We start from the raw sequence: 25655 nt of genomic DNA, 5'->3' as shown, positions 1-25655 counted from the left end.
CACAAGATACATACCGAGAGAGTCCAATGTTTTTCAGTATGCTATTCCAAGAAGTTCAAAAACATATTCGCCATCTTTTACAAGCAGTCCCCCTGAAAAACACTTTTCAGTACTGTCTCGGGAAAAGTAAGTCAACTCTGACACAGAAAAACAAAATCTGACGCAAACGAAAACTCCAAAATTGAAGAAACTTACCTGAGAATGAGGAACAAAAACGTGGTGCAAGCCATGCACCCCGGTACTTGCTGGCACAAGCTTCCCTCATCTCCTTGCTGGGCGTGTTAACATTTGCCACGGCCGCGAAATCAAGCTCCACGACTAAAGCACGATCGTCAAGTCTGCACTTTGTGTAGCACCCCTCCTCAAGCCACTCCCATGTCACGCTCCGAGAATCAAACACTGCGACCCTGCTCCCCAGAACCGCAAACGTAAGATTTCCATGCGTACAGCACTTGCGAAAGTCCCAGTAGCAAAAGTCACCCTCTAAAGTTGCCACCTCTTTCCATGTCCAAGGGTGATTTTCTCTGTCCAGTACCGCGACGGCAGCTTTAGAATTACGTGTGAACAGCACTCCAACCTCGCCCCCAGCTTCAAGACTCCCAAGAATCCGGCAGCTCTTTTATGACTGGTTCATTTCTGCAAAACAGCGAAGTTGTTATTTCAAGGAAAGGAACGAGGATAAAAAGTATCACCGAGGCCAGCTGGAAGATGATATCGCAAGTACCGAGTAGGTTCATCAAGTCGGTGGTGCAGTAACAACACGGTTTTTGTTTGAGAGTGACCATTTTGTCTCCACAGGAGCCTGAAACTCGGATCATCCAGCATGCGAGCCCAGTGCTTGCATACCAGCTTGGACCGTGCTACCCATTGCAGACCGCTGGAATTGAGAAGCAGAAATCTAGTTAGCTCTAGATATAAGTAAAGGAGAGAAAAATAACCTTTTCCTCTAGGATTTGGTTGTTGTAGCTCATCGAATTGTGATGCCTCGAGGCTCTGCATGCATTGGTGAGAGAGCTCTCAAGTTCGTCAGCTCTACCAGCATCGACCAGAGTTGGATTTCTACACTGCTACTTTCATCGTCTTTGTCATAGCTTAACTCGAACTATCCTCCAGTTCCACTCCATCCACACCAGAATTTCCTCTGGCAGCCTAGATTGCCCGTCTCCAGGCTCTCCACCATTGCTAAAACGATGGCGTTCTTTGATCTAAGCTGGAAGAAAATGAAACATTCAAGCAAAGAAGGCGAAATAAATGAACCACCTTGTAAGCCCAGCACTCGTGAGTTGCCCGTGGATCCAAGACCTTGCAAACAAAGGAATGAGCTAAGATTGCGATTTTCTTCTTTGCAAAACTAGGCCTAGACCTGGGAGAGAAATGTCCACTGTCCAGAGTGGCCGTGGCGATGAACTTACTTCGTTTCATCTCGCACTGCAAGGACAAGATTGATGTGTATGCCGATGCTGCGCCATCGCTCCAAGATTTCGCTCCTCCCTGGCGACTGAAATGCATATACATTGGCGCCAGCGCCGCCGTCCTTCTATCGATCGGCGATCTAGCAACAGCTATAAAAACCCTAGACAAGGAATCCAAGCCAAGCGCGAGTGCCTTTCGAAAATATAGAATCTTGACACACTCGTGGCGCAATCCTCACCGTCAGTTCATCCACTGTTCCCACTCTCTGAGTCGGCGATGTCAGCATCAAAGAATTCTATGCATTCTCTCTCTCTCTCTCTCTCTCTCTCTCTCTCTCTCTCTAGGAAGTTCTCGCTACATGTAGCTCCTGGGATTTTGGAGTGTCTTGAAATATACGTACTCATTTGATCATTTTTATCGGCTAGCTCTCACTGTTCTTCTTTTTTGCCTATTTCTTTCAAGAGAAGCTGGCCAGAAAGACGAATTTTCTTGTTCAAATCATCGCGAAAAGAAGAAATGGAGACTAGTTCTCATTGATTATCTCAAGAGAAATACGGAAATATAATAAGCTTAAGTGAAAAACCTTTTACAAAATTTTAAGCTCATCTGATTCTCAAACCTTGAGCCTTGCAGCCTTGCAGCCCCAGGAACATCTTCAGTGTCAAGTTTGAATAGCTCATCCGCCTTCAGGTCAACATATTCTGACGCAGGAACTATGGTGTTGCAGTTGGAGCAGCTGGATACCTGGACTATCGTCGATGGTGCCTCCATTTACATTGAGAGTCCGGGACCAATTCTCCAGTGCGTTTCCGACGTGAAATCCAATCACCATGAGTTTGCGAAACAGGGAATCTACGTGTATATGGAGCCCTGGACGCTGCAGGATTGTGATGACGGCGGCAAGGCAGTTGGCTTGAACATCACGGATATGCGAGATCGATATCCCTACTGCGGAGGAGTTCCCAGATACATCTTTTTCTCAGACACGAGCAGACTCAAGAGCCTCATCAACGATGCTTTTGCGAATGTTAGCAACGTCTCCGAGTTATTGAAGAATCCTGATAGCGAGTTTTCCAACAAGATTTTACATTATAGATTCTTTGCTTTTTCTTCTTTCGATACATGCTCTTCTTTTGCAGGTCTCAGCATCCACAAGAAATAGATATAAGGGTGGAAATTAAAAGATGTTTAATAAAACTCCCTTTACCCAAAACTTTAAACACACATTTCATCCCTTAAGCTTGTAAAAAAGGACATATTTTAGGTTTTCACTTGTTGAGAAGCCAGCAGCGATGCCAAACAAAAGCAGCAAGGTGTACAAAGAGCTCCATCTTCTCCAGAACTACCCACTGTTTTGGTCTTCGTCCTCCCAGCAGAGTAGCCTCCAGTTTGGAAGCGTGGATGAGCTGAAATCGTACCTGAAACAGCAGCACCCGACCTGTATGAAGTGCAATCGTGGTGAGTGTGGCAACTTCGACTACTTCAATAACGACAACATTGGCCAGCCAAGGTATCGCTGCAGTCAGTGCAAGAAAAAATTCACTTATAGCGGAAAAACAAGACCAACCTACATGAAGCGGCCAAGATCAAGCAGCACTGGGGAAGCTGGCATGGCACATGAGAAGAAGAAGCTCAAGCGCGCTCCATTTGAAGACAAGAGGGAGAAGGGTTCGCTGGTCCACGAAAGTCAAGCGAAGCAGAGTGGTCAACAGGCTGATGGGGCGGTGATCCAGGACATGGAAGATTTTGACATGGATGACCTGGAGGTGGCTAGAATCATGGCACTGGTCGAGGAGAATGAAGTCCCAAATGAGGAGGAAGACATCCCTCTTGTGTTCCCTGAGGTGGCAGAAATTGTAGTGAGTGACAAAGAGATGACTGAAATTCTGTCGTCAAATCTCGAGGATGTGGATGATGAGGAGATGCTAAATCTCGTGCTTGAGGATGTTTTGGTGCAGCCACAACACAAGGAGGGCTTGGCAGAAATTCAAATTGGCAATGGGGAAACGAGCCAAATCCTCCAAAGGAATGTGGACAATGAGGATCTTGTGCTTGAGGGGGATTCTCAGGAGGAGCAGGCAGAGGCAATGGAGGGGGACATTTATTTTGCTCTCGAGCTTGAACAGGATCTTCAGGCCGAAGAAGATAAGCGAAAGGAGGAATCCATGATGCTCTGGAAGATTGAATTGGAGAAAGCTAAATGGAGTGATATGTTTAATTTCAAAACTAATCCGCAAGGTAGTATTCTTGGTTGATTGAATCAACAACAAAATCAACACAATCAGGATAGAAAAAAAAAAAAACAAATACTTCCATGTTTAGTGTAAAATTTATTAATAGTATTAGATCGAAATACCACTTTTTTGAATTAAAGATGATGTTCACAACAAGAATTTTTCACTGGTCCTGAAATCGGGGGGCATGTATCAAAACCTTGTTTCCAGATCTGATGTGACAGCGGCAGGATCGGGTCCTTGGCCTTCTTTTCCGCAATGCTCCAAACGCATTGGGGCCATGGTTACCATTTTCTTGCATAATTACTGCTCGGTTTTCCTTGTCAGTGCTATGAACGTCGGCCTTGCTCTTGTCCTGCTTTGGAGATATGGCCATCGAGGCCTCTCAACTCTGGCATATAAAGACTGCGACAGCGAATGGGGAATCGTTGCTCCAAGAGCTTGAAAGGCCGAGAAAGCAGCTATGCGCGTCTCTTCTGCTCGATCCAGGACAATTCTCCCTGCTCCGTTGCAGCATACATCCATACCAGCATCTATCACAACAAGCTTGCGAGTAAAAGCATTCGGTATATAAGAGAAACAAACCTACATGTTCTTTGAATGAAGAATCGCACAGTGCGTTTGCAAATTCAGGAATTGTAGCCTCAGCGAACTGCCAAACGCTGCTTTTCCTAATGGAGTTATTTTTTTAGATCTGTAACTCCTGATCCCACTCTATCAGTCGCTTGTGGCACAGAAAAGAATCTTGAGCAGACTTCACGACGTCATCAAAAGGCTGTGTAGAGTTGAGAAGGGTACCTCCAAAACGAGCTCTCATCATTCCATTCTTTTCCTCGGCGAGACATGACTGCAACGGTTGACAACCTTCTTTCAGAACGGGAAGCTCCTCACTTTTACAGATTAATATCTGCAAAACCAACATTCGGCAAATTTCAGAATACATAAACGAGACAAGTCTTACACTCTCGCCATGCGTGTCTATCCCTGCTCTTCCTGCTCTCCCAGCCATTTGCCTGTATCTCGTCGGGCAGTGGTTTCGCAGGCATGACGACTTGAACAAAACAAAAGCACAGAATGGCCTTACTAACCACACCACCTAGACAACAAAGAGCACAAACTGAAATCAGTAAGACCTATGAAAGGTCTTTGTCAAAACACAAAAGTAACCTCATGGCACAGATGGACGATGTGATCTGGATCCTTGCCGCTAAGTTCAGAGCCTGCTTTTAGAGCACGAACAGTATTCATACTAGTCGTCTAAAGGGACCAGGCGAAAGTTAGTCTCATAAAATGCAGCCTGCAAATTATCATCATGGTCTGTAAGACTTGAATAAAAGATTGCAATACCTGAAGCCATGATGCAACGGCTGCTACATTAGGCATCGCTGCACTCATTCCTATAATTTGCAACCTCGTGGGGCTGCTGCTTTCATAGTCACCTTTACCGGCCCCATATCGTAGCTTAGTTCTAGCAAATAACCTCTCTCTTTATCTCCAACCTGCACCAGACTGTTATAAGAAAGATATTGGGAAGTCAGTATACATACCATATGAACCTCATCTATAACTACGACTGCTAGTTCGGACAGCCGCCCGTCCTCTACCACCTTATTGATGAGTGAGTTCGCTTTTTGATGCTACGAACTGCAAGTGAAGTATCTGGAGGTAGCGCTTTACTCCCGTGAGTCCCAAAATATCCACGGACACAACATGTTCCAGTACCGCCTCTAAATGCTCTGTCTAGCAAAGTAAAAACCAGTTGACGTTTTTGACAAAACAAAACCAAGCATACCTTCTCAGAACACAACGCGACATATGGTAAAACCAGCATTGCCATTTTCCCTGTCGCCACCACTCTTTTTAACATCAAAATTTCTGCAACAAGACTCTTTCCTGCACTGTCAAAAAGTTTTAAGGATTACCATAAAAGAAAACTAAATAAGAAATCTCAAGCACCTTGTTGAGGCACAGTAAACAAGACTTTTACCATCCAAAACTCCATCAAGGCGTAGACAATCAACCTGTAGTTTCTTGTAAGTAGGCACTAAAATCACAAACAGTTGGCTTACCTGCCATTGATACAGTCTTCTAACCCCTTTCCGAAAGTATCCTTCACATAATTCAGCCGGAAGCCAATCGGACAACTTCTCACCGGAGACTGAGGACGACGGATTCTTCAGTGGGAGCTGCAACAGCTTCTTTGCCAACGTTGTCATGACTCGCAAAGTCGGAGAGTTCAATAAATTCGGGCCGTCAACCCTTCTTGCTCCCAAGGACGCGTATTGCCTCGTCCCAGAAGCTATCTACTGGTGATACATACTTGTTGTCGAGTAGCCAGTTCGGAGTGGGATCGCCACCATTTCCAGCGCTTGCATGAGGAGTGCATGGTAGCTTCTTCGCACTGTGCTGAAAGGGCGGTAATTTTCTGTCAGCCACTTCAACCATTTCAGCCGTCGTTGCACCGAGAGGAATCGCCATCTCGCTTCTCAAAGCTTTGCTTGGAGAGACGTCCATCTTCTCGCTCTTCTCTTGCAAAACATCTCTAGAGGTAGCTGCTACCTTTTTTGTCGGGGAAACACCACTGAAACAAAACACAGGCATCAGCAAAAAAGAATGAAAGGAAAAAGATCATCGTCACTTACTGGAGACAGATCGCCAGGATTTCTTCTCGTTTGCTTTCTTGTCCCTCTAACAATGCACTGAAAGTAGTGAGCTTAAGCATTCGGTGTACAGCCCCGACGTTGCATGTCCTCTAAGAGATCCAAGGCCACCTGGCCTTCACCGTTTCCCGCGTAGCCCAGCACCAGCGCCGTCCAGGACACGACATCGTGCAGTGGCATCTTGTCAAAAACTCTGCGAGCATCTGCCGAGCTCCCACATTTGACGTAGAATCCACCAGCGTGTTTGCGACCAAATACTCCAACTCGAGACCACCTTTAGCAGCTTCGGCGTGTATAGCCATTCCTCTCTCCAGTGAGCGAACTTTTCCTTCACGTTTCCCCGAAAGTCGCACAGCCTCCTCTTTTGATGCCAGACTTGTGCAAGCTGAAGCTGAAGCTGGATTCGTTGCCCATGAAGACATAAAGATCGAAACTAATAACACCAATGCTTCGGAGAGGGTACACATCTCCAAGATGATCAAAGCCAGGCTTGAGAACCAGGTAGATCTACACACTCGATGCAAGTCAGTAGACAACACCAAACTACATAAGAAAACCTTTGCTTTGACAATGTGCGTCCGTGCGTCTTTGAGGCAGTCAGCAGCGATTCCTCCATAAGCTCGAACGAAAGCTTCGTTCCACCAAAGTACCTGGATTTCCAATTAGTTTTTGTTCTTTCGTTTGGAAAAACGATGATAGGTACCTCGTGACAACGACCATAACTCCATCCACACCAGAATTTCCTCTGGCAGCCTAGATTGGCCGTCCTGCCGTTCCTCCAGGCTCTCCACCATCGCTAAAACGATAGCGTTCTTTGATCTAAGCTGGAAGAAAATGAAACATTCAAGCAAACAAGGCGAAATAAATGAACCACCTTGTAAGCCCAGCACTCGTGAGTTGCCTGTGGATCCAAGACCTTGCAAACAAAGGAATGAGCTAGGATTGCAATTTTCTTCTTTGCAAAACTAGACCTGGGAGAGAAGTGTCAATGCGCCTTATTCATCGTCCACTGTCCAGAGCGGCCGTGGCGATGAACTTACTTCGTTTCATCTTGCACTGGACGAGATTGCTGTGTATGCCGATCGCTCCAAGATTTCGCTCCTCCCTGGCAACTGAAATGCATATACATTGTTTCAGTCATATACATTGGCGATCTATACATATGGCCATCTCGTCCGTCTCAGCCTGAGGCCTCTCAACTCTGGCATATAAAGACTGTGACAGCGAATGCAGAATCATTGCTCCAAGAGCTTGAAAGGCCGAGAAAGCAGGAATTGGATGCTTGAGCTAGAAAGGCAGGGACTTTGAGCTCGCTGGGCTCTTGCAAGAGATCTCTCTGGCACTACTTTGTTTTGAGCTCCTGGGATTTTGGAGCTTCGATCGCTATGAAGGAGGCCTCAAGGGCAGAGGGAAGCGATAGGGCAATGTAAGTACACTCTCATTTGATCGGCTATCTCACGCTTCTTCTTCTTTTCTTTTTGCCTCTTTCTCGCAGGATGTCCAAGAGAGTCCCAGGCCAGCATTGTCTTTTGTATTAAAGCGTAACACTTTTTATTAAAGTTAAGTTATCTATCCTGTTTGGGTTTAGGGTTTAACGGGCTAAAGGAATGGAAATTTAGGGTTCCAGGCTATGGCGAGGCTGAGCACTGGCGTTACCACGCGCCAGTACGCTGAACGTATGCCGCGCATCTCCGATACTCCTCTCTCAGCTCGGATTCTGGATTAGGGACTGCCGCCGCTACAGCACAGGCGATTTCCATCCAGAGCGCGGAGGATTCCTGATTGTCGAAATGCCGCAGCCTGTGCTGCTCAAGAGAAGCGATTTCCGCTGGAATTTTCCCAAGGAAATCGTTGTGGCATATCCAATTCATCCCTGGAGTTCATGAATTTCTTTCCTTTGTAGCTCTGACAGTGGTGTGTTTCAATCAGCCAGGCGAACGAAATGCATTCTTACGGAGCCTGGAGTACTGTGGTTTGCGATCATCGGAATATGCAGGTAGATAGATACCTTTGAATGATTTCTAGAACTTGAGATCTAGACGATTGCATCGAAGAGTTTGGCAACCAGTAAAGTTCCTCGACTTTGGTTCCAGGTACTATTTAATCGAGCGTACCAAAGGATGCAAACATTGTCGGCATAACACTCGATGTTGGTCGGCATTTCTCTAACACCTGGACTTCCTCGCAGCCGGAGCTATACGGAATGTAAAGAAAATGGTGAAGAGCGCAAGAAAAAAGTCATACACTCTTGCCGTCGGGAAGCCAAATCCTGCAAAGCTTGTAAACATTCCTGAGGTAACTCTCTTGGAGTAGTGTGATGTGTTTGTCCTTGTAGCATGTCCACCGGCGTTAGATGAAAACTGGGAACTCCGGCAGTATTGGAGGAAAAAGACGCACAATTTTACTCGCTCGACTCTAAGGAGAGAAACCAGGCTATCCTATGGCTGGTGAGTATGTTAGTTGTTACAGTCGCTCGTCGATTGTTCTTTTGATTCAGCTCGTGTTTCTCTATCCAGCAATTTATAGAAATTCGCTGTGTTGTTGGAAACATTGCTCGCTTGCAGGCGATTGATCTCAGCTCGCGGTGAGTTTTTCTTCTTTTTTCTTTCTCTTTCGACTTAGCGCTGCTCGATATGCAGATAGTGAAGAGGTTTGCATCGATTAGTTATTTACATTGTCGTTGCAGTGGTGCGAGGTGAGACGCAAACCTGGCAGGAACGGTGGCCACTTTGAAAGCTCCCATGCATGCCGATGATCCACTTTTCTCTTTCACGATTTGCTACTTGACCAGGTTCGTGTGACTTCTTTGGAAGCTAACTCAGCTCTGGTTTGTTTCTCAGTGTACACACGTACTTGGACAAGGTGCTACCTTCGAAGGAGTTTTGACAACGTCTTGACAAGTCATTGCCGTGCGTTCTCAACTGTACGTTTTCTAAGCTCTTCACACTTGGTTTTTGTTTTTTCAGCGCTGTACATGAGCCAAGCAGCTTTCTTACGACATGGTGTTCCCGACGCAGCTAGGTGTGTCGCGCGCTATACCAATCATTCGAGAGGGACCCGAAGCGGCAGAGCATGGGGATTGGGAGTTGATGAGCTCCGACCAGATTGAAGGATCCATTGACCTCTTCCTCTAGGTGCACGCATGGGTCATGCTCTTCTTGGTCCTGTCTATCATGCCGTCCAGGAATCCATCGATTTAGCTTGGCATCATGTTCTAAAGAGGAAAATATTCTTGGCGATCATGGTGGGATTTCCTGTGTGGAGGAGACCATTGTGACACGATCAAGGCTAAGATTAGAATTGCTTGGGATTGTAGCTTGAAATCGGGCCTTGTATGGGGAGAACAACAAAAAATAAAAGCATTTGCACTCACGAACTGAGGAGACTACCGTCATGCTTGTAAAGCTTGTCATTTCATTGCCTGCTCGATGACAAAGTTTGCACCTGCGCAGCATGTATTTGCAGGTCCCGGCTGGTAAGCCATCTTTCAAGTCAGTCCTGCTCTCAAGTCAAGTGTTTTAAACTGAATCACAAAAGGAAAGTCTGCCTTAAGCAGCTTCGATTTACCTCCTGCTCTGATGAAGCAACTCCTTTTCAACCTTGATCCAGCTAAGTTCCTCAGACAACTGTTGATACATATTTCCGACAGCCCGCAACATGAAAAACAAGAAAATCTAGGTGGAAGAATTAAGTACCTTGAAGAAAGCCTCCTTCTAAGGCACCAGCTTACATCAACAAGCGTGGAGCCTCCACTCCGTTCCAAAAACTCCGCAACAGTCATGCGCTAAATTTTGGGATGCCTGAGAAGGTCGCACAAAAGGAAGCAACCGGACTCGGGTGGAAATTAAACGATGTTTAATAAAACTCCCTTTACCCAAAACTTTAAACATACATTTCATCCCTTAAGCTTGTAAAAAAGGACATATTTTAGGTTTTCACTTGTTGTCCTTTCAGCAGAGAAGCCAGCAGCGATGCCAAACAAAAGCAGCAAGGTGTACAAGGAGCTCCATCTTCTCCAGAACTACCCACTGTTTTGGTCTTCGTCCTCCCAGCAGAGTAACCTCCAGTTTGGAAGCGTGGGTGAGCTGAAATCGTACTTGAAACAGCAGCACCCGACCTGTATGAAGTGCAATCGCAGTGAGTGCGGCAACTTCGACTACTTCAATAACGACAACATTGGCCAGCCAAGGTATCGCTGCAGTCAGTGCAAGAAAAAATTCACTTATGGCGGAAAAACAAGACCAACCTACATGAAGCGGCCAAGATCAAGCAGCACTGGGGAAGTTGGCATGGCACATGAGAAGAAGAAGCTCAAGCGCGCTCCATTTGAAGACGAGAGGAAGAAGGGTTCGCTGGTCCACGAAAGTCAAGCGAAGCAGAGTGGTCAACAGGCCGATAAAGCTGGGGCGGTGATCCAGGACATGGAAGATTTTGACATGGATGACCTGGAGGTGGCTAGAATCATGGCACTGGTCGAGGAGAATGAAGTCCCAAATGAGGAGGAAGACATCCCTCTTGTGTTCCCTGAGGTGGCGGAAATTATAGTGAGTGACAAAGAGATGACTGAAATTCTGTCGTCAAATCTCGAGGATGTGGATGATGAGGAGATGCTAAATCTCGTGCTTGAGGAGGTTTTGGTGCAGCCACAACACAAGGAGGGCTTGGCAGAAATTCAAATTGGCAATGGGGAAACGAGCCAAATCCTCCAAAGGAATGTGGACAATGAGGATCTTGTGCTTGAGGGGGATTCTCAGGAGGAGCAGGCAGAGGCAATGGAGGGGGACATTTATTTTGCTCTCGAGCTTGAACAGGATCTCCAGGCTGAAGAAGATAAGCGAAAGGAGGAATCCATGATGCTCTGGAAGATTGAATTGGAGAAAGCTAAATGGAGTGATATGTTTAATTTCAAAATTAATCGGCAAGGTAGTATTCTTGGTTGATTGAATCAACAACAAAATCAACACAATCAGGATAGAAAAAAAAAAAAACAAATACTTCCATGTTTAGTGTAAACTTTATTAATAGTATTAGATCGAAGTACCACTTTTTTGAATTAAAGATGATGTTCACAACAAGAATTATTCACTGGTCCTGAAATCGGGGGGAATGTATCAAAACCTTGTTTCCAGATCTGATGTGACAGCGGCAAGATCGGGTCCTTGGCCTTCTTTTCCGCAATGCTCCAAACGCATTGTGGCCATGGTTACCATTTTCTTGCATAATTACTGCTCGGTTTTCCTTTTCAGTGCTATGAACGTCGGCCTTGCTCTCGTCCTGCTTTGGAGATATGGCCATCGAGGCCTCTCAACTCTGGCATATAAAGGCTGCGACAGCGAATGGGGAATCGTTGCTCCAAGAGCTTGAAAGGCCGAGAAAGCAGCTGTTCGCGCCTCTTCTGCTCGATCCAGGACAATTCTCCCTGCTCCGTTGCAGCATACATCCATACCAGCATCTATCACAACAAGCTTGCGAGTAAAAGCATTCGGTATATAAGAGAAACAAACCTACATGTTCTTTGAATGAAGAATCGCACAGTGCGTTTGCAAATTCAGGAATTGTAGCCTCAGCTACAGCTTCAACTGTTCGTAAGCCCGCTTTGTATAAACACCTAGCTCGTGCAGCCTGTGAAAACATAAAAGAAAGGTAAAAAAATCAAAGAAAGAGCTTGCACAGTGCCCCTCGGCACCATGAACGTACTGCAGACGTCCATTAGCGGCACTTCCTAGTGGCGAAACTTCAGTATTATGGAACAAAGGTCGACCATACATACCTGAAGAAGCTTGGACAATATAAGAGCCACAAAAAAGCGATACTCCTTTTATGGCCCTGCATTGGTGCTCCATGAGCCATGCGCATCACGGTCACCCCAACTGCCTGTAAAATGCGAAAGCATTACAATGTCTATTTCTAGCTTTCGTCTATAAGAACCTGATCGACATAGGACAATTCGACAAATCTTTGATAGTAAGCTCCCCAGTCCAGTTCAAGCTCCATGTGAATAGGAGTAACCTCGTAAACAAGGTGCAAATCTGACGCTAAAACAAAACTTTCACGGGCTTTAGCAAGATCCTCAAAGACAACCTGCATCTGCATAATTAAAATTCGTCATTGCCAGCAAAAACGAGCGAGAACGTACCGAGCATTCTTCCGGGCTGAGCGAACTGCCAAACGCTGCTTTTCCTAATGTAGTTATTTTGTAGATCTGTAACTCCTGATCCCACTCTATCAGTCGCTTGTGGCACAGAAAAGAATCTTGAGCAGACTTCACGACGTCATCAAAAGGCTGTGTAGAGTTGAGAAGGGTACCTCCAAAACGAGCTCTCATCATTCCATTCTTTTCCTCGGCGAGACATGACTGCAACGGTTGACAACCTTCTTTCAGAATGGGAAGCTCCTCACTTTTATAGATTAATATCTGCAAAACCAACATTCGGCAAATTTCAGAATACATAAACGAGAGAAGTTTTACACTCTCGCCATGCGTGTGTATCCCTGCTCTTCCTGCTCTCCCAGCCATTTGCTTGTATCTCGTCGGGCAGTGGTTTCGCAGGCATGACGACTTGAACAAAACAAAAGCACAGAATGGCCTTACTAACCACCTAGACAACAAAGAGCACAAACTGAAATCAGTAAGACCTATGAAAGGTCTTTGTCAAAACACAAAAGTAACCTCATGGCACAGATGGACGATGTGATCTGGATCCTTGCCGCTAAGTTCAGAGCCTACTTTTAGAGCACGAACAGTATTCATACTAGTATCGTAAATGACTTCAATGTGTTCGTCTAAAGGAACCGAAAGTTAGTCTCATAAAATGCAGCCTGCAAATTATCATCATGGTCTGTAAGACTTGAATAAAAGATTGCAATACCTGAAGCCATGATGCAACGGCTGCTACATTAGGCATCGTTGCACTCATTCCTATAATTTGCAAGCTCGTGGGGCCGTCGGGCTGCTGCTTTCATAGTCACCTTTACCGGCCGCATATCGTAGCTTAGTTCTAGCAAATAACCTCTCTCTTTATCTCCAACCTGCACTAGACTGTTATAAGAAAGATATTGGGATATCAGTATACATACCATATGAAGCTCATCTATAACTACACTGCTAGTTCGGACAGCTGCCCGTCCGAGTGAGTTCGCTTTTTGATGGTACGAACTGCAAGTGAAGTATCTGGAGGTAGCGTTTTACTCCCGTGAGTCCCAAAATATCCACGGACACAACATGTTCCAAGCCTCCTCAAGCCACTCCCATCGACAGAACCGCAAACGTAAGGCTTCCATGCGTACAGCACTTGCGAAAGTCCCAGCTGTGAAAGTTGCCCTCTAAAGTTGCCACCTCTTTCCACGTCCATGGTTGTTTTTCTCTGTCCAGCACCGCGACCACAGCCTTAGAATCATGTATCCCACAGCATGTCAAAGAGCTATCCACAGCACTCCACTAAACTCCATTTGGATCCGCTAAACTCCGCCACTGGAGTTTAGCGATCTGGAGTAGCACAAGTGCGGAGTGGTGCGAGAAGTAACCGAGATCGTACTGCAAACCTCTGATGAACACCGTGTTGAGAGATGTCAGGCAAACGGTTTGGTAGCAAGAAAGTGTCCTAATACCCAGCCTCGAGTCAAACAGGTACGGGGAGATCCAGATCCGGAAGAATTGCTTGCCGTCACTGACATATCGTCGCCAGCACCTGTGTGCAGTTGTCGATAGAACTGTCGATAGGACCCATTGCTGCGTCAGTGGATTCGAAACCGGCATAAGACGAGGCCGCCATGAGAAAGATATGGCACAGAAGCTTCGGGTGCAAACCGAGACTCCCAAGAATCTGGCAGCTCTTTCATGACTGGTTTCTTTCTGCAAAAGAGCGACGTTGTTATTTCAAGGAAATGCAGTACAAAAGTACTACCGAAGCTGCTGGAAGATGATATTGCAAGTAGCGAGTGGGTTCATCAAGTCATTCGTGAAGCAACAAGACGGTCGAGTGACCATTTTGCCTCCGCAGGAGCCTGAAACTTGGATCATCCAGCATGCGAGCCCTTGCATACCAGCTTGGACCATGCTACGTCTGCGGCTGGTAGCCAGGAGAGTAAGTATGTTTGAAGCTCCAGCGCTAAGCTTCAGCAGGAAGAATTAAAAGGAGAAGCAGAAATCTAGTTAGCTCTAAAGCTTAAGTTAAAGGAGAGAAAAATAACCTTTTACTCTAGGAGTTGGTTGTTGCTCGTTGAATTGTGATGCCTCCTCTGCATGCATTGGTGAGAGAGCTTTCAAGTTCGTCAGCTCTACCAGCATCGAGCGAGAGTTGGATTTCTACGCTGCTACTTTCATCATCTTCGTCATAGCTTTCTTTAATGTTCTCGGCTCCGTGAAGCTGAAGCTGGATTCATCGCCCATCAAGACAGAAAGAACAAAACTAATAACACCAAAGCTTACAAGAGGGTACACAGCTCCAAGATGATCAAACCCAAACTTGAGAACCAGGGAGATCTACAAACTCGATGCAAGTCAGGAGACAACACCAAACTACATAAGAAAACCTTTGCTTTGACAATGTGCGTCGGTGCGTCTTTGAGGCAGTCAGCAGCGATTCCTCCATAAGCTCGAACGAGTCCTCCAGTTCCAAGCTTCGTTCCACCAAAGTACCTGGATTTCCAATTAGCCTGCCTTTGTTCTTTCGTTTGGAAAAACGATGATAGGTACCTCGTGACAACGACCATAACTCCATCCACACCAGAATTTTCTATGGCAGCATAGATTGGCCGTCCTGCCGTTCCTCCAGGCTCTCCATCATCGCTAAAACGATAGCGTTCTTTGATCTAAGCTGGAAGAAAATGAAACATTCAAGCAAAAAAAAGAAGAAGAAGGCGAACTAAAAGAACCACCTTGTAAGCCCAGCAATTGTGAGTTGCGCGTGGATCCGAGACCTTAGAAACAAAAGAAATGAGCTATGATCGCGATTTTCTTTTTTGAAAAACTAAACCTCGGAGAGGAATGCCAATGCGCCTTGTTCGTTGTCCACTGGAGCTGCTGTGGTGATGAACTTACTTCGTTTGATCTCGCACTGCGAAGAAACCCTGGACGAGATTGTTGTGTATGCCAATGCTGCGCCATCGCTTGAAGATTTCGCTTGGCGACTGAAATGCATACACATTGGCGCCAGCGCAGCTTTCCATCTATCGATCGGCACTATGCTTTTAGCAAGCATCGCTCCCAGCTAAAAACCCTAGAAAAAAATCACGAGGAATCCAAGCACAAGCGCGAGTGGCTTTCGAAAATTGCGGTACTATAGAATGTGACAAGTGGCAAAAGACGTGTGGTCCCACGTGGCAGAATTCTAGTCGTTTGTCAGCAGGGTTTTTGTGATCTTCTAGCCCAGCTAGGGCGACGAGGAGAGAATCGATGCTCTCGCGGCGCTCAATTGCAATCACGATCGTGTTTCCCTGGAATGTCGCTGCTTCACTCGGGGTATTCGCTGCTAATCCGTCGCCGGGAGCCGTGCTTCGCCACTGCCGAGCGCAATGCCGGATTGCGCTGCGATGCTGTGACGATTTCCAGGCGAGGAGCTTGGATAGAGGTAGATTTCTTGCCTTCTACTCTCGCGGCATTGTATATTGACGCTGGAGTTTCTTCGAAAGTCGCAGGAAGCGAATGATAAGTGGGAGGGAAACGCTGCGAGGAGGAATTCTTCATGGATCGGGCCGAGAAAGAGTGTAATTCTTGCCATATAGCATTCCATAGGCTGGATTTTGATGAATTCGTCACAGGGATTGAGAGGTGAAGGCGTTCTCGATGACTCTAAGAAGAACTTTTCTGTGGTCGCTTTAGAAAAGCATGTAAGTTGTGAAGATGCATAGCTTTTTTCTTGTTTTAAAACGAGAGTTTCAATGCAGAAGCCGAGAAGCGTTCGCTGTTGCAACCATCCAGCGAAGAAAGGAGCTGTGGATGTCGCTGAGAAAATCAGTTCTCCATCAATTCTTCCTGGAAAACATGTAAGAAAGAATTTCTCGTGTGTTTTCGACTGAAACTTTGTTGCCAGGATTCCAAACCCGAGAGTGTTGAGTCGTCACGTCCACCTTATCCTGCATGGGCCAGGCCTGTGGAAGTTGTCGCGGATTTCTTCGACGTGGACATAAGCAAAGGATTAAACCGTGATGCCGTCGACAAGAAGAGGACCACGTATGGCTGGAACGAGTTGCAGAAGCCGGAAGGGACCTCGTTTTGGAAGCTTGTTCTCGAGCAGTTCGACGATACTCTGGTCCAGATCCTACTTGCGGCAGCAGGTGTATCTTTCGCTCTGGCCTTTTCGGAGCTTGAGCCGGGGAGTAAGCTTGGTCCTGGAGCTTTTACGGAGCCACTGGTGATACTTTCCATCATCATCTTAAACGCAGTCATCGGGGTCTGGCAGGAGAGCAAGGCCGAGAGCACTCTTCAGGCTCTGAAAGAGATGCAATCAGAAGAGGCCCGAGTTTTGAGAGATGGGAGGGAGATTGTGGATCTTCCAGCCAGAGAACTCGTGCCGGGTGATATAGTGGAACTACGAGCGGGTGATAAAGCCTCAGCTGATATGCGAGTTGCCTTCCTCAAGTCCGGGACCATAAGACTTCAGCAAGCGGCTCTCACTGGTGAAAGTCAGCCGGTTTTGAAGCAACCAGATTCTGAAAGTGACGAAGAGGTTGAAATTCAAGGGAAGGACAACATGGTTTTTGCTGGGACGACCGTGACGAATGGATCATGCATTTGTATAGTTACTGATACTGGGATGGCTACCGAGATTGGGAAGATTCAAACGCAGATACAGGACGCTTCTTTGTCAGACTATGACTCTCCTCTCACTCGTAAGCTGGACGAGTTTGCGGACGTTCTGACCAAGGTTGTCGCTGCGATTTGTGGTATTGTCTGGGTGGTGAACTACAAGTACTTTCTCACCTGGGACGTTTCGAATGGTCTGCCTTCGAATGTACAGTTCGACGTTGGACAGGCAACGTACTATTTCAAGGTAAGGTAAGGTTCCTTTCGAGACGCCATACGTTCGGTGCAAGCTAACATGGTTTCTTGCTGTGTTGGCAGACTATCATATTCTCCTGCCCGATTATTTCAATGACGCTGGTTTTGCATCTCTGTGGTTATGAAGGTTGCAGTGGCGTTAGCTGTAGCAGCCATTCCTGAAGGTCTACCGGCTGTTATCACAACTTGTCTTGCTCTTGGAACGAGACGAATGGCCGAGGAGAATGCCATCGTACGAAAGCTGCCATCGGTGGAAACTCTGGGCTGCACAACAGTGATATGTTCCGACAAGACGGGAACACTGACGACCAACCAGATGTCAGTTGTGCAGCTGCTGGCCGTTGAAGGTCCTGACGAACTGAGAACGTTTCGGGTTACTGGAACATCGTATGATCCAGACGATGGACACGTAATTGGTTTGCCTTCAGAACTGGACCACAACCTTCGGACATTGGCTCGGATTTGTGCTCTGTGCAACGATGCTGGCATCCAATTCAAAAACGGCAGCTACAGCGCGACTGGAATGCCTACGGAAGCAGCAATGCTGGTAAGAAGAACTTTTGTTTCTTAGTAATATCATTAACGTGTGCCGAAATGTGGGCAGGTTCTTGTGGAGAAACTTGGTGTACAAGATAAACAGTCGCTTCAAAAGTTCAAGGCGAAGAGAATGGCCGATCCAGTTGGAGCTGGATTAAGTAAAGAACTGTGCCTTTTTCTGATCTTTATACTCATGTTTTCGTTTTTATGTTCAGCGGCTTGCGCTCACTTTAGCAAGACAAACCAGCGACTTTTTACTCTCGAGTTCGACCGTGTACGCAAGTCGATGAGTGTCATTGTGAAGGAGGACGAAGGAAACTCGTTGCTAGTCAAGGTACCCTTCTGTTGACCTTTCTTAATCATTTATATCAACTTTCCATTCCAGGGAGCGGCAGAATTCGTCCTGGAAAGATGCACGAGTGTGCAGCTGAAAGACGGCTCGGTCGTGCCACTAACTCCGAGCTTCCGGGAAAATATCATCTCATGCATCAATGCTATGACGTCAAAGGGTCTTCGAGTACTTGCTCTTGCCTCGAAGAGCGACCTCGGTCCATTGTCCGATTATACGGGACCGGACCACCCTGCGCAGAACATACTCGTTAAGCCGGAGAGCTACGTCCTCGTCGAAAGTCAGCTAACGTTCGTAGGATTGGCGGGCTTGCAGGTCTGAATACATCCACTTGTGTGCTGCTCGCTTTTCTCATTTTGGGTTGCTGCAGGACCCTCCTCGGCCAGAAGTCAAGGAGGCAATCGATGACTGCAAGCGAGCTGGTATCCGCGTTATAGTCATCACTGGTGACAACAAGAACACAGCCGAAGCTATTTGCTGCGAGATAGGCCTGTTCTCCAGCCAGAACGATCTGAGCGAACACTCACTCACCGGCAAGGACTTCATGAAACTGTCAGTCAGTGACAGACGAGCGCTACTTCTCGGCAACAAGTCCGACAGCAAAGGCTTCGTTTTCTCTCGCTCGGAGCCCATACACAAGCAGGAGATCGTCCGGGTTCTCAAGGATGGCGGCGAGATCGTCGCAATGACCGGCGATGGCGTGAACGACGCACCGGCCTTGAAGCTAGCCGATATTGGAATCGCCATGGGCTTGAGTGGCACAGAGGTAACGTAGCTTCCATCGCTTTGAAGTTCTCTCTATCATCAACTTTGTGTTTGATTCTTCCAGGTGGCCAAGGAAGCTAGCGACATGGTTCTAGCCGACGATGACTTTGCAACGATCGTGGTAGCCGTGCGAGAAGGCCGGTCCATCTATGACAACATGAGAGCGTTCATTCGCTACCTCATCTCCTCCAACATCGGGGAGGTGGTGGCGATCTTCCTGACCGCCATCCTTGGAATGCCGCAAGGACTCATCCCAGTCCAGCTCCTCTGGGTGAATCTCGTCACGGACGGAGCGCCAGCCACGGCACTGGGATTCAATCCACCGGACACCGATATCATGGACAGGCCCCCGCGGCTTCCAACCGAAGGCTTCATCAGCGGCTGGACGCTCTTCCGGTTCCTCACGATCGGACTCTACGTTGGGCTTGCAACCATCGGGATCTTCGGCCTGTGGTACTTGAACGACGATTCCTTCCTCGGGATTGATCTCTCCAGGGACGGCCACACGGCAGTGAGCTTCCAGCAGCTAAGTCACTGGGGAGAGTGCCCGCTCTGGCCGGAGTTTCACGCGAATCCAGTGACCATCGCCGGGAACGAGGTGATGTCGTTCGCTTCCAGCTGCGATTACTTCACGGTCGGGAAGCTCAAGCCGTCGACGCTGGCGATGTCGACGCTCGTGATGATCGAGATGTTTAATGCGCTCAACGCGCTGTCCGAGACGAACAGCTTGCTCAAGGTCCGGCCTTGGGCGAACAAGTGGCTGCTGGTGGCCATCGCCGTGTCGCTGGGCTTGCATGGAACGATCCTCTACACGCCGTGGCTGGCCGAGGTGTTTGGAGTGGTGCCGCTGGATTGGAACGACTGGCTCTTGGTGATCGCGTTCTCGTTCCCGGTGATTCCTCTGGATGAGGCCTTGAAGCTGGCCGGCCGAGTGTTCTTCCTCAAGAACGAGCACAAGAAAGTCGAAGAGTAGCGAGTGACAGCAGTTGCCTGGATGGAAATCACGTTAAAAACATCCACTAGAGGTATGCAATATTTTAAGGTATCACTGTTTACCTGTGTTTGCTGATAAACACTTTTTGTTCGGTTGATAGAGAGCTGGTTCCCGGTGATAACGGAACAACCATTATCGTCTTATTGACCGCGATATTATTTTTCTTTGCGGATCTGACGCTCAACGTCAAGGGGTGGCAGTCACACGCATCAGTTAAGTTTGAAAATTTCGGAAGAATCTATCAAGAAGAAACAAAAGAATCCACAGTGAGAAGAAAAAGAGAAGGGAAAGACTGCTTACCTTAGCCGCGTCAAAGTTCCAGAGAGAGATTGATGCGTCGAGTAATGCCAACAGGACTTCGTTTCTAGAATCCTGCGAAGCTGCCGCGGTATAATCATGTTCCATAGTGCTGGTTGGTGTTGAAACTTTAAAAGCTCTGACGTATAATCGAGACCGTGTCAATCCATCTTGGAATTTACCCGTCCGTTAAGTTCGTGGTCTCGTCCGCTATAAAGTTGCTCGCTTTTGAAACTCTCGAAAGGACCCATCTCGTTTCGTTCTCTTTCGTTCTTCTTTTCACGTCTCGTCGAGTTGTATGAGAAGAATGGCGGCGTCGACGAACAAGGAGAGTGCGCTGTTGCTGACTTTGGTGGCCTTGCATCTGTCGCTATTTTCTTCCTGTGTGTCTGCCCATCCGCCTTCTTCTTCTTTCCCGCTGAGCCCCACTTTCTACGCTTACTCGTGCCCGAATCTCTTGTCCATCGTGAGAGGCGTTCTCTCTAGAGCTGTGGAGCGAGAGCCAAGGATGGCGGCCTCGCTCCTCCGCCTGCATTTCCACGACTGCTTTGTCATGGTAAGGAACAAACGCTTTTTCGTTTTGTACCTCTTTAAGAGAAGAAGTTGGCACTGCGCGGAAACGTTTCTAATTTTTGTTGTTGATGTTGTTGTCAGGGGTGCGATGGATCTGTTCTTCTCGACGACCAGCCGGGCTTCACCGGCGAGAAGACGTCCAATCCGAACAGAAACTCCGCCAGAGGCTTTGAGGTTGTGGACGACGTGAAAGCCGCGGTGGAAAGCGCCTGCCCCGGAGTCGTGTCTTGCGCCGACGTGCTCGCTATCATCGCTGAGCAAAGCGTGGAACTGGTAAGAACAGTGTCGTGAGATAAAAGAAAGCTTACTTTTCGAGATGCAGACTTACGGGCCTTCCTGGACGGTGCTCCTGGGACGTAGAGACAGCACCACAGCGAGCTTATCCGGCTCTAACAACGATATACCACCTCCCACGTCCACGCTCGCCCAGCTTATCGCCAGCTTCCAGCGGAAAGGACTCTCCGTGCAGGATCTCGTCGCTCTGTCGGGCTCGCATACCATTGGAAATGCTCGTTGCACCAGCTTCAGGGACCGGCTATACAACTTCAGTAACACCGGTCGTCCCGATCCAAGCCTCGACCAAGGATACTTGAGAGAGCTGCAGGCAAGATGTCCACCGTCAGGAGGTGACAACAACATTTTCAACCTGGATTTGCATACCCCGACCGAGTTCGATACGTCCTACTTCACCAATCTCAAGTTTAGCAAGGGCCTCCTCAACTCTGATCAGGTCCTGTTTAGCACTCCCGGAGCCAGCACCAAGAACTTAGTGAGCACCTACGACTTTGCTCAGGATAGTTTCTTCAATGACTTTGCAGTTTCCATGGTGAAGATGGGAAACTTGAACCCTCTCACTGGTACCAACGGTGAGATTCGGAAAAACTGCCGAGTCGTAAACAGCTGAAGAATGAGATACTCTTGTAACACTATCACAACAATCGCATCAGAGATTCCTCAAAGAGACAAGTCAAATGAAATAATTTCACATACCAAAAGGCTGTGCTTCGCTTTCTGAATTTCCTTTCCGTTATAGCACTACAGCAGACATGCCTGCACTGTAGCCATCATATTGTCTGAAGCTAAAACAAGAAATATTAAAAGTTACCTCGAAAAAGCATCGGTGTCAAATCATTTTGCTTGTAAAGTTGCGACTGACGCGAGCCGCAGAATGCCAATCACATCATGAACATTTGTCATGCGTACCTGCAAAAAAACCAGACTTTGAAACTTTCAATCCACTGAAAGCCTACCAACCTTGACCATGTATGTGTACCTGTTCTCGATCATAGCGTCTTAACAGTGGCATGCTCTTTGCACCAAGTCAAGAGATTCACCGACCAGTAGTAACAAGCTACCAGGAAACTTTGTCGATTAGTTCTCCCACTGGCCTTCCCCGTCGGTCTTTCTACGCACCTTTCCAGTATAAAAGGCCACGACTTCTCGATCCGTCCTTGTGCGTTCTCGAGCAAAGAAAAATGAAGTTTGTGTTTGTTCTTTGCATCTGCCTTGTCTCAGCCGCTGCTCAGCTGAGCCCCACCTTCTATGACTCGTCGTGTCCGAAGCTGTTATCAACTGTGAGAAGTGTACTTGAGAGAGCTGTTCAGAGGGAACCACGCATGGCTGCCTCGCTTCTGCGTCTCCATTTCCACGACTGTTTTGTCAATGTAAGTCGATGTGACCGTCTTGCAAGCTGAAACACTGTATGTTCTGCCAGGGATGCGATGGATCTGTCCTCCTCGACGACAAGCCGGGATTTCGAGGCGAAAAAACTTCCAACCCGAACAGGAACTCGGCGAGAGGATTCGAGGTGGTGGACAGCGTGAAAGCAGCGGTTGAGAGAGTCTGTCCTGGAGTTGTATCTTGCGCCGATATTCTAGCGATTATAGCTGAACAAAGCGTTGTCTTGGTAAGAACCCGGTTGCTCGAGCTTGAAAGAAATGAGCTGACGAGATTCTTGTAACAGATGAATGGACCATCTTGGACAATACTGTTGGGACGTCGGGATAGCACGACCGCGAGCTTGGCCGCCTCTAACAACGATATACCGCCTCCAACCTCCACCCTTTCCCAGCTTATTTCCAAGTTCCAGGCCAAGGGACTTTCTGTGCAAGAGCTAGTCGCACTCTCTGGAAGTCACACCATCGGACAAGCTCGTTGCACAAGCTTTAAGGATCGTCTGTATAATTTCAGCAACACCGCCAGGCCGGATTCAAATTTCAACCAAGGATACTTGAAGACCCTGCAAAGAAAATGCCCACGTTCAGGAGGTGACAACAATACTTCTCCACTAGATTTCCAGACCCCCACCGGCTTTGACAATGCGTACTTTAGTAACATTGTTGCCAACGAGGGTCTTCTCAACTCCGATCAAGTGCTGTACGCACCTTCAGGATCGTCAAGCAGAATTGTCTCCAACTACGAAGACAACCCGAGCCTATTCTTCAGGGACTTCGCGAATGCCATGGTGAAGATGGGAAACCTGAGTCCTCTAACTGGAAAAAGCGGTCAGATTCGCAAGAACTGCCGTGTGGTGAACAGCTAGAAACATGTTAAGTGTGATTTAAGCTTTTGCGAACAATAAAGCTGTGGCTTACTTGTCTATAGCTTTTCGGGATTCAGTAGCTGTATCTTCTATCCGTCTTTCCAATAATAACTCGCTCGTCCTGAAGGACCTTCAGGTCGGGTGCGAGAAGGCGAGTATACCGATCAAAATACAATAGTTGTTTGAGTAGAAGACCGAACTCGCGTGGGAACCTCAATCCATAAGCCTCACTTAAGCGAAACTGTTTCAAGGATATAGCAGAATGTACTGGTGTCTTAAGAGTAATCAGAAATAATCAGAAACATACCACATCAAGAAGCAAAGCGTTTATTTGTCGCTCATCAACAGCCAAAGTAGCAGCAACAGTAGCTCCTTGTGGTCCACCAGCAGTTGTGATGCGAATGTCCGAGTCCAAATCCTATGTCGCTAACGGGTGTCGGTGCATCATTTTAAAATTCTTTTCATTACATACCTTAACAGCACTAAAAATCTTCTCCAAATCTTTAGAAAAACGAAGTAAATCCACCTTCTTGTCTGTAGCACCCATTTGATTAAGTGCAGTTGCCATTGCATAGTAATCCCCGGTTCCAAAGGAAGCCAAAAACGTTTCTACGGCTACCCACGTCTTAGGAGAAACGCGGCCAACAATTCCTGCGGCAGATACAAGACATAAGCTACAGTGGCTCAAAACATGTATAAGTTACCGAAATCAATAAAACCGATTCGACCATCCCGAAGCACCAAAAGGTTGCCCGCATGCACGTCTGCATGAAATGTCTCGCAGCCAAGTAAACTTCCAAACCTACAGACAAACTAAGTAGTTAAGTCAAAGACCTAAAGCAAGACTTACCAGACATTTAAGGCAGTGATCAACGTTGCTTCCGGATTTGGAACAATTGAGCTGATGGACTTTAGATCTGTTAAAGGTACCCCATACAAACGCTCCATCGTCAGCACTCGCCGAGTGCTACAATGGCGATACACAACTGGTGCAGTTGCTTGTTTGAAAAGGTTCATGGTTTCTAGATACGTTCGAAACGATTCAACGTTGACAGCTTCCTTTTGGAAGTCCGCCTCTTCCATAATCGATGTTCTCAAATCACCTATAACGGATACCTGAAAGAAGTGACCCTTGTAACAGGGAAAACGAAGACAAAACAGCTTACCAAAGATGTTCGACTTATTTGTGGATTGAGAAACTCCAAAACACGCGCGGCAACGTACAAAAAGTTTAAATCTGCTCTCAGCACATCCACTACTCCAGGCTTTAGTACCTTGATAACAACATCTTTCTTGCTTCCCTTCAGCCGTGCAGCATGTACCTAAGCTCGAGGAAAAAAAAATAAACATACGAAACTCAAAAGAAAAACATAAAAAAAGCATTCACCTGAGCAATAGACGCCGAGGCAAGAGGAGCGCTATCCACATACTCATAAACATCATCCAGAGAGCGTCCCAGGTCTTCCTGAATGATAGCTTTGACATCAGCAAAAGGTATAGCCGGAGTGCGATCGAGGCAACTTTGAAACTCGTTCACGTACTCGTCGGGAAACAACGATGGAGACGATGCGATAAACTGTCAGAGAAAAATTAAGAGTCAGAAACACAAACCAAAGAAGAGAGAAAAAAAAAGAAAGAAAGAAAGAAAGAAAAGAGATACGAACACTACCTGGCCCAATTTTATGTAAGTAGCACCGAGCCTCTCAAAGAGGCGTCTCAAGAGCCGAGGTGGAGAGCTGCTTAGTGTGGATCCACCCTGGTCACAATTTTCGCACGAAACTAAGCACGAAAATCTGGAGCGAGGGAGCAAACGAGTATACTTGAGCTTGCTCCACAAACCACTGTGCTCCAATGGAGACGACGGCTTCCACGGCTTGAGCCAAACGAAGGACGCCTCGAGGCCCGGTATCAACAGTCATGCGAAAGATATCCGCGAGAAGATCGTTGAATTTCCCTGGCATTGGAGGAGCAAAGCTAAAACCAATCGTTCGATGAATCGCATTGCTTACCCGATTGAGATTCGGCCGGTCTTGGAAAGGGAGAGGACGATGACGCTGTTCTTGCTCGCACGGAGAGCCGGCACTGCCGCGACTTCGCGAAATTCGGCATTCTCAGCACCTGGCAATGGATTTTCGGTGAAATCGGGTGAAATCGAAACGCGATTCGAGCTTACCTGGAGCTGGCGCGCGCCTGGAAATGCCGCATTGAGCGCGTATGGCGCTCTCGTGGACGCGCTAGTGAGCGCCATAGCAAGAACCCTAAACTATTAGGAAAGAAAGCACCATGGCATTA

General features: G+C 47.3%; 6 protein-coding genes and 3 long non-coding RNA genes across 30 annotated transcripts; 4 read left to right on the top strand and 5 right to left on the bottom strand.

Annotated features, from left to right (window-relative positions):
* Positions 1–171: 171 nt before the first annotated feature.
* Positions 172–15546, bottom strand: LOC9648077 (IMPACT family member in pol 5'region). The gene is made up of 9 exons (XM_024685207.1): positions 15283–15546; positions 15185–15226; positions 15003–15118; positions 14840–14945; positions 14736–14789; positions 14634–14679; positions 939–1080; positions 693–877; positions 172–636 (listed from the first exon to the last, which is right to left on the bottom strand). Exons 1-7 carry the CDS (start codon positions 15505–15507, stop codon positions 968–970), a joined length of 702 nt encoding a protein of 233 aa, XP_024540975.1. The 5' UTR covers positions 15508–15546; the 3' UTR covers positions 172–636; positions 693–877; positions 939–967.
* LOC112349921 (helicase and polymerase-containing protein TEBICHI-like) lies at positions 3774–14482 on the bottom strand. 10 transcript variants are annotated; one of them, XM_024685199.1, is made up of 10 exons: positions 14212–14482; positions 13385–14159; positions 13177–13336; positions 12978–13126; positions 12444–12906; positions 12236–12394; positions 12078–12181; positions 11870–11929; positions 4233–4290; positions 3774–4180 (listed from the first exon to the last, which is right to left on the bottom strand). In XM_024685199.1, exons 4-8 carry the CDS (start codon positions 12980–12982, stop codon positions 11875–11877), a joined length of 786 nt encoding a protein of 261 aa, XP_024540967.1. In that variant the 5' UTR covers positions 12983–13126; positions 13177–13336; positions 13385–14159; positions 14212–14482; the 3' UTR covers positions 3774–4180; positions 4233–4290; positions 11870–11874. The 10 variants fall into 10 exon arrangements, with proteins under 10 accessions (XP_024540967.1, XP_024540966.1, XP_024540965.1 ...); XM_024685198.1 differs by having other exon boundaries at positions 4237–4290; XM_024685203.1 differs by lacking the exons at positions 3774–4180; positions 4233–4290 and adding exons at positions 11326–11759; positions 12005–12029 and having other exon boundaries at positions 11816–11929.
* Positions 7907–9685, top strand: LOC9647714. Of its 5 annotated transcripts, none has more exons than XR_002993578.1 (7): positions 7907–8303; positions 8362–8400; positions 8496–8754; positions 8824–8891; positions 8994–9098; positions 9148–9230; positions 9325–9685. It is a non-coding gene; the product is annotated as an uncharacterized LOC9647714 (long non-coding RNA). The 5 variants fall into 5 exon arrangements; XR_002993577.1 differs by having other exon boundaries at positions 8347–8400; XR_002993579.1 differs by lacking the exon at positions 8362–8400 and having other exon boundaries at positions 8401–8754.
* Positions 15547–15672: 126 nt separating the features above from the next.
* LOC9648076 (calcium-transporting ATPase 2, endoplasmic reticulum-type) lies at positions 15673–20429 on the top strand. Of its 4 annotated transcripts, XM_002980407.2 has the most exons (12): positions 15673–15876; positions 15938–16012; positions 16067–16135; positions 16193–16291; positions 16339–17298; positions 17434–17853; positions 17911–18001; positions 18059–18177; positions 18229–18507; positions 18563–18958; positions 19022–19982; positions 20052–20429. In XM_002980407.2, the coding sequence occupies exons 1-11, from the start codon at positions 15748–15750 to the stop codon at positions 19928–19930; spliced, it is 3546 nt and encodes a 1181-aa protein (XP_002980453.2). In that variant the 5' UTR covers positions 15673–15747; the 3' UTR covers positions 19931–19982; positions 20052–20429. The 4 variants fall into 4 exon arrangements, with proteins under 4 accessions (XP_002980453.2, XP_024541082.1, XP_024541081.1 ...); XM_024685314.1 differs by having other exon boundaries at positions 15944–16012; positions 17911–18177; XM_024685313.1 differs by having other exon boundaries at positions 16196–16291; positions 17911–18177.
* On the bottom strand, positions 19831–21252 carry LOC112349972. Its single transcript, XR_002993588.1, has 4 exons — positions 21130–21252; positions 20835–21074; positions 20014–20777; positions 19831–19947 (listed from the first exon to the last, which is right to left on the bottom strand). It is a non-coding gene; the product is annotated as an uncharacterized LOC112349972 (long non-coding RNA).
* LOC9648075 (peroxidase A2) lies at positions 20506–22001 on the top strand. The gene is made up of 3 exons (XM_002980406.2): positions 20506–20804; positions 20903–21094; positions 21144–22001. Exons 1-3 carry the CDS (start codon positions 20547–20549, stop codon positions 21723–21725), a joined length of 1032 nt encoding a protein of 343 aa, XP_002980452.1. The 5' UTR covers positions 20506–20546; the 3' UTR covers positions 21726–22001.
* On the bottom strand, positions 21634–22372 carry LOC112349973. Of its 4 annotated transcripts, XR_002993592.1 has the most exons (3): positions 22095–22372; positions 21812–22024; positions 21634–21747 (listed from the first exon to the last, which is right to left on the bottom strand). It is a non-coding gene; the product is annotated as an uncharacterized LOC112349973 (long non-coding RNA). The 4 variants fall into 4 exon arrangements; XR_002993591.1 differs by lacking the exon at positions 21634–21747 and having other exon boundaries at positions 21787–22024; positions 22076–22372; XR_002993590.1 differs by lacking the exon at positions 21634–21747 and having other exon boundaries at positions 21787–22040.
* Positions 22281–23420, top strand: LOC9647713 (peroxidase P7). The gene is made up of 3 exons (XM_002980404.2): positions 22281–22485; positions 22536–22727; positions 22785–23420. The coding sequence occupies exons 1-3, from the start codon at positions 22297–22299 to the stop codon at positions 23361–23363; spliced, it is 960 nt and encodes a 319-aa protein (XP_002980450.2). The 5' UTR covers positions 22281–22296; the 3' UTR covers positions 23364–23420.
* Positions 23207–25641, bottom strand: LOC9648073 (uncharacterized aarF domain-containing protein kinase At5g05200, chloroplastic). Of its 3 annotated transcripts, none has more exons than XM_024685317.1 (12): positions 25537–25641; positions 25373–25481; positions 25184–25317; positions 25033–25119; positions 24751–24939; positions 24530–24685; positions 24214–24479; positions 24068–24165; positions 23836–24014; positions 23671–23781; positions 23416–23604; positions 23207–23313 (listed from the first exon to the last, which is right to left on the bottom strand). In XM_024685317.1, exons 1-11 carry the CDS (start codon positions 25609–25611, stop codon positions 23437–23439), a joined length of 1572 nt encoding a protein of 523 aa, XP_024541085.1. In that variant the 5' UTR covers positions 25612–25641; the 3' UTR covers positions 23207–23313; positions 23416–23436. The 3 variants fall into 3 exon arrangements, with proteins under 3 accessions (XP_024541085.1, XP_024541084.1, XP_024541083.1); XM_024685316.1 differs by having other exon boundaries at positions 23271–23359; XM_024685315.1 differs by lacking the exon at positions 23207–23313 and having other exon boundaries at positions 23355–23604.
* Between the last annotated feature and the right edge of the window lie 14 nt (positions 25642–25655).

The sequence above is a fragment of the Selaginella moellendorffii genome, unplaced genomic scaffold (genome assembly GCF_000143415.4).
Source record: "Selaginella moellendorffii unplaced genomic scaffold, v1.0 SELMOscaffold_44, whole genome shotgun sequence".
Classification (NCBI taxonomy): Eukaryota; Viridiplantae; Streptophyta; class Lycopodiopsida; order Selaginellales; family Selaginellaceae; genus Selaginella; species Selaginella moellendorffii.
The sequence above is the reverse complement of the archived record's forward strand: the minus strand, read 5'-3'. Positions and strand labels throughout refer to the sequence as shown.

Coding starts and splice junctions, on each gene's coding strand:
- LOC9648076 (XM_024685312.1), top strand. CDS start 15,748: ATGTCGCTGCTTCACTCGGGGTATTCGCTGCTAATCCGTCGCCGGGAG. Junction 15,877..15,937: donor GGCGAGGAGCTTGGATAGAG/GTAGATTTCTTG, acceptor TTTCTTCGAAAG/TCGCAGGAAGCGAATGATAA. Junction 18,508..18,562: donor TAGGATTGGCGGGCTTGCAG/GTCTGAATACAT, acceptor GGGTTGCTGCAG/GACCCTCCTCGGCCAGAAGT.
- LOC112349921 (XM_024685199.1), bottom strand. Junction 12,395..12,443: donor TCAGCCCGGAAGAATGCTCG/GTACGTTCTCGC, acceptor TTAATTATGCAG/ATGCAGGTTGTCTTTGAGGA. Junction 12,182..12,235: donor AATTGTCCTATGTCGATCAG/GTTCTTATAGAC, acceptor CGCATTTTACAG/GCAGTTGGGGTGACCGTGAT.
- LOC9647713 (XM_002980404.2), top strand. CDS start 22,297: ATGAAGTTTGTGTTTGTTCTTTGCATCTGCCTTGTCTCAGCCGCTGCT. Junction 22,486..22,535: donor TCCACGACTGTTTTGTCAAT/GTAAGTCGATGT, acceptor ATGTTCTGCCAG/GGATGCGATGGATCTGTCCT. Junction 22,728..22,784: donor CTGAACAAAGCGTTGTCTTG/GTAAGAACCCGG, acceptor TTCTTGTAACAG/ATGAATGGACCATCTTGGAC.
- LOC9648075 (XM_002980406.2), top strand. CDS start 20,547: ATGAGAAGAATGGCGGCGTCGACGAACAAGGAGAGTGCGCTGTTGCTG. Junction 20,805..20,902: donor TCCACGACTGCTTTGTCATG/GTAAGGAACAAA, acceptor TGTTGTTGTCAG/GGGTGCGATGGATCTGTTCT. Junction 21,095..21,143: donor CTGAGCAAAGCGTGGAACTG/GTAAGAACAGTG, acceptor TTCGAGATGCAG/ACTTACGGGCCTTCCTGGAC.
- LOC9648073 (XM_024685317.1), bottom strand. CDS start 25,611: ATGGCGCTCACTAGCGCGTCCACGAGAGCGCCATACGCGCTCAATGCG. Junction 24,686..24,750: donor CCTCGGCGTCTATTGCTCAG/GTGAATGCTTTT, acceptor CCTCGAGCTTAG/GTACATGCTGCACGGCTGAA. Junction 23,782..23,835: donor AGATTTTTAGTGCTGTTAAG/GTATGTAATGAA, acceptor TTAGCGACATAG/GATTTGGACTCGGACATTCG.
- LOC9648077 (XM_024685207.1), bottom strand. CDS start 15,507: ATGCTTGCTAAAAGCATAGTGCCGATCGATAGATGGAAAGCTGCGCTG. Junction 14,790..14,839: donor CGCACATTGTCAAAGCAAAG/GTTTTCTTATGT, acceptor TCGAGTTTGTAG/ATCTCCCTGGTTCTCAAGTT. Junction 1,081..14,633: donor TAAAGAAAGCTATGACGAAG/ATGATGAAAGTA, acceptor GCTATGACAAAG/ACGATGAAAGTAGCAGTGTA.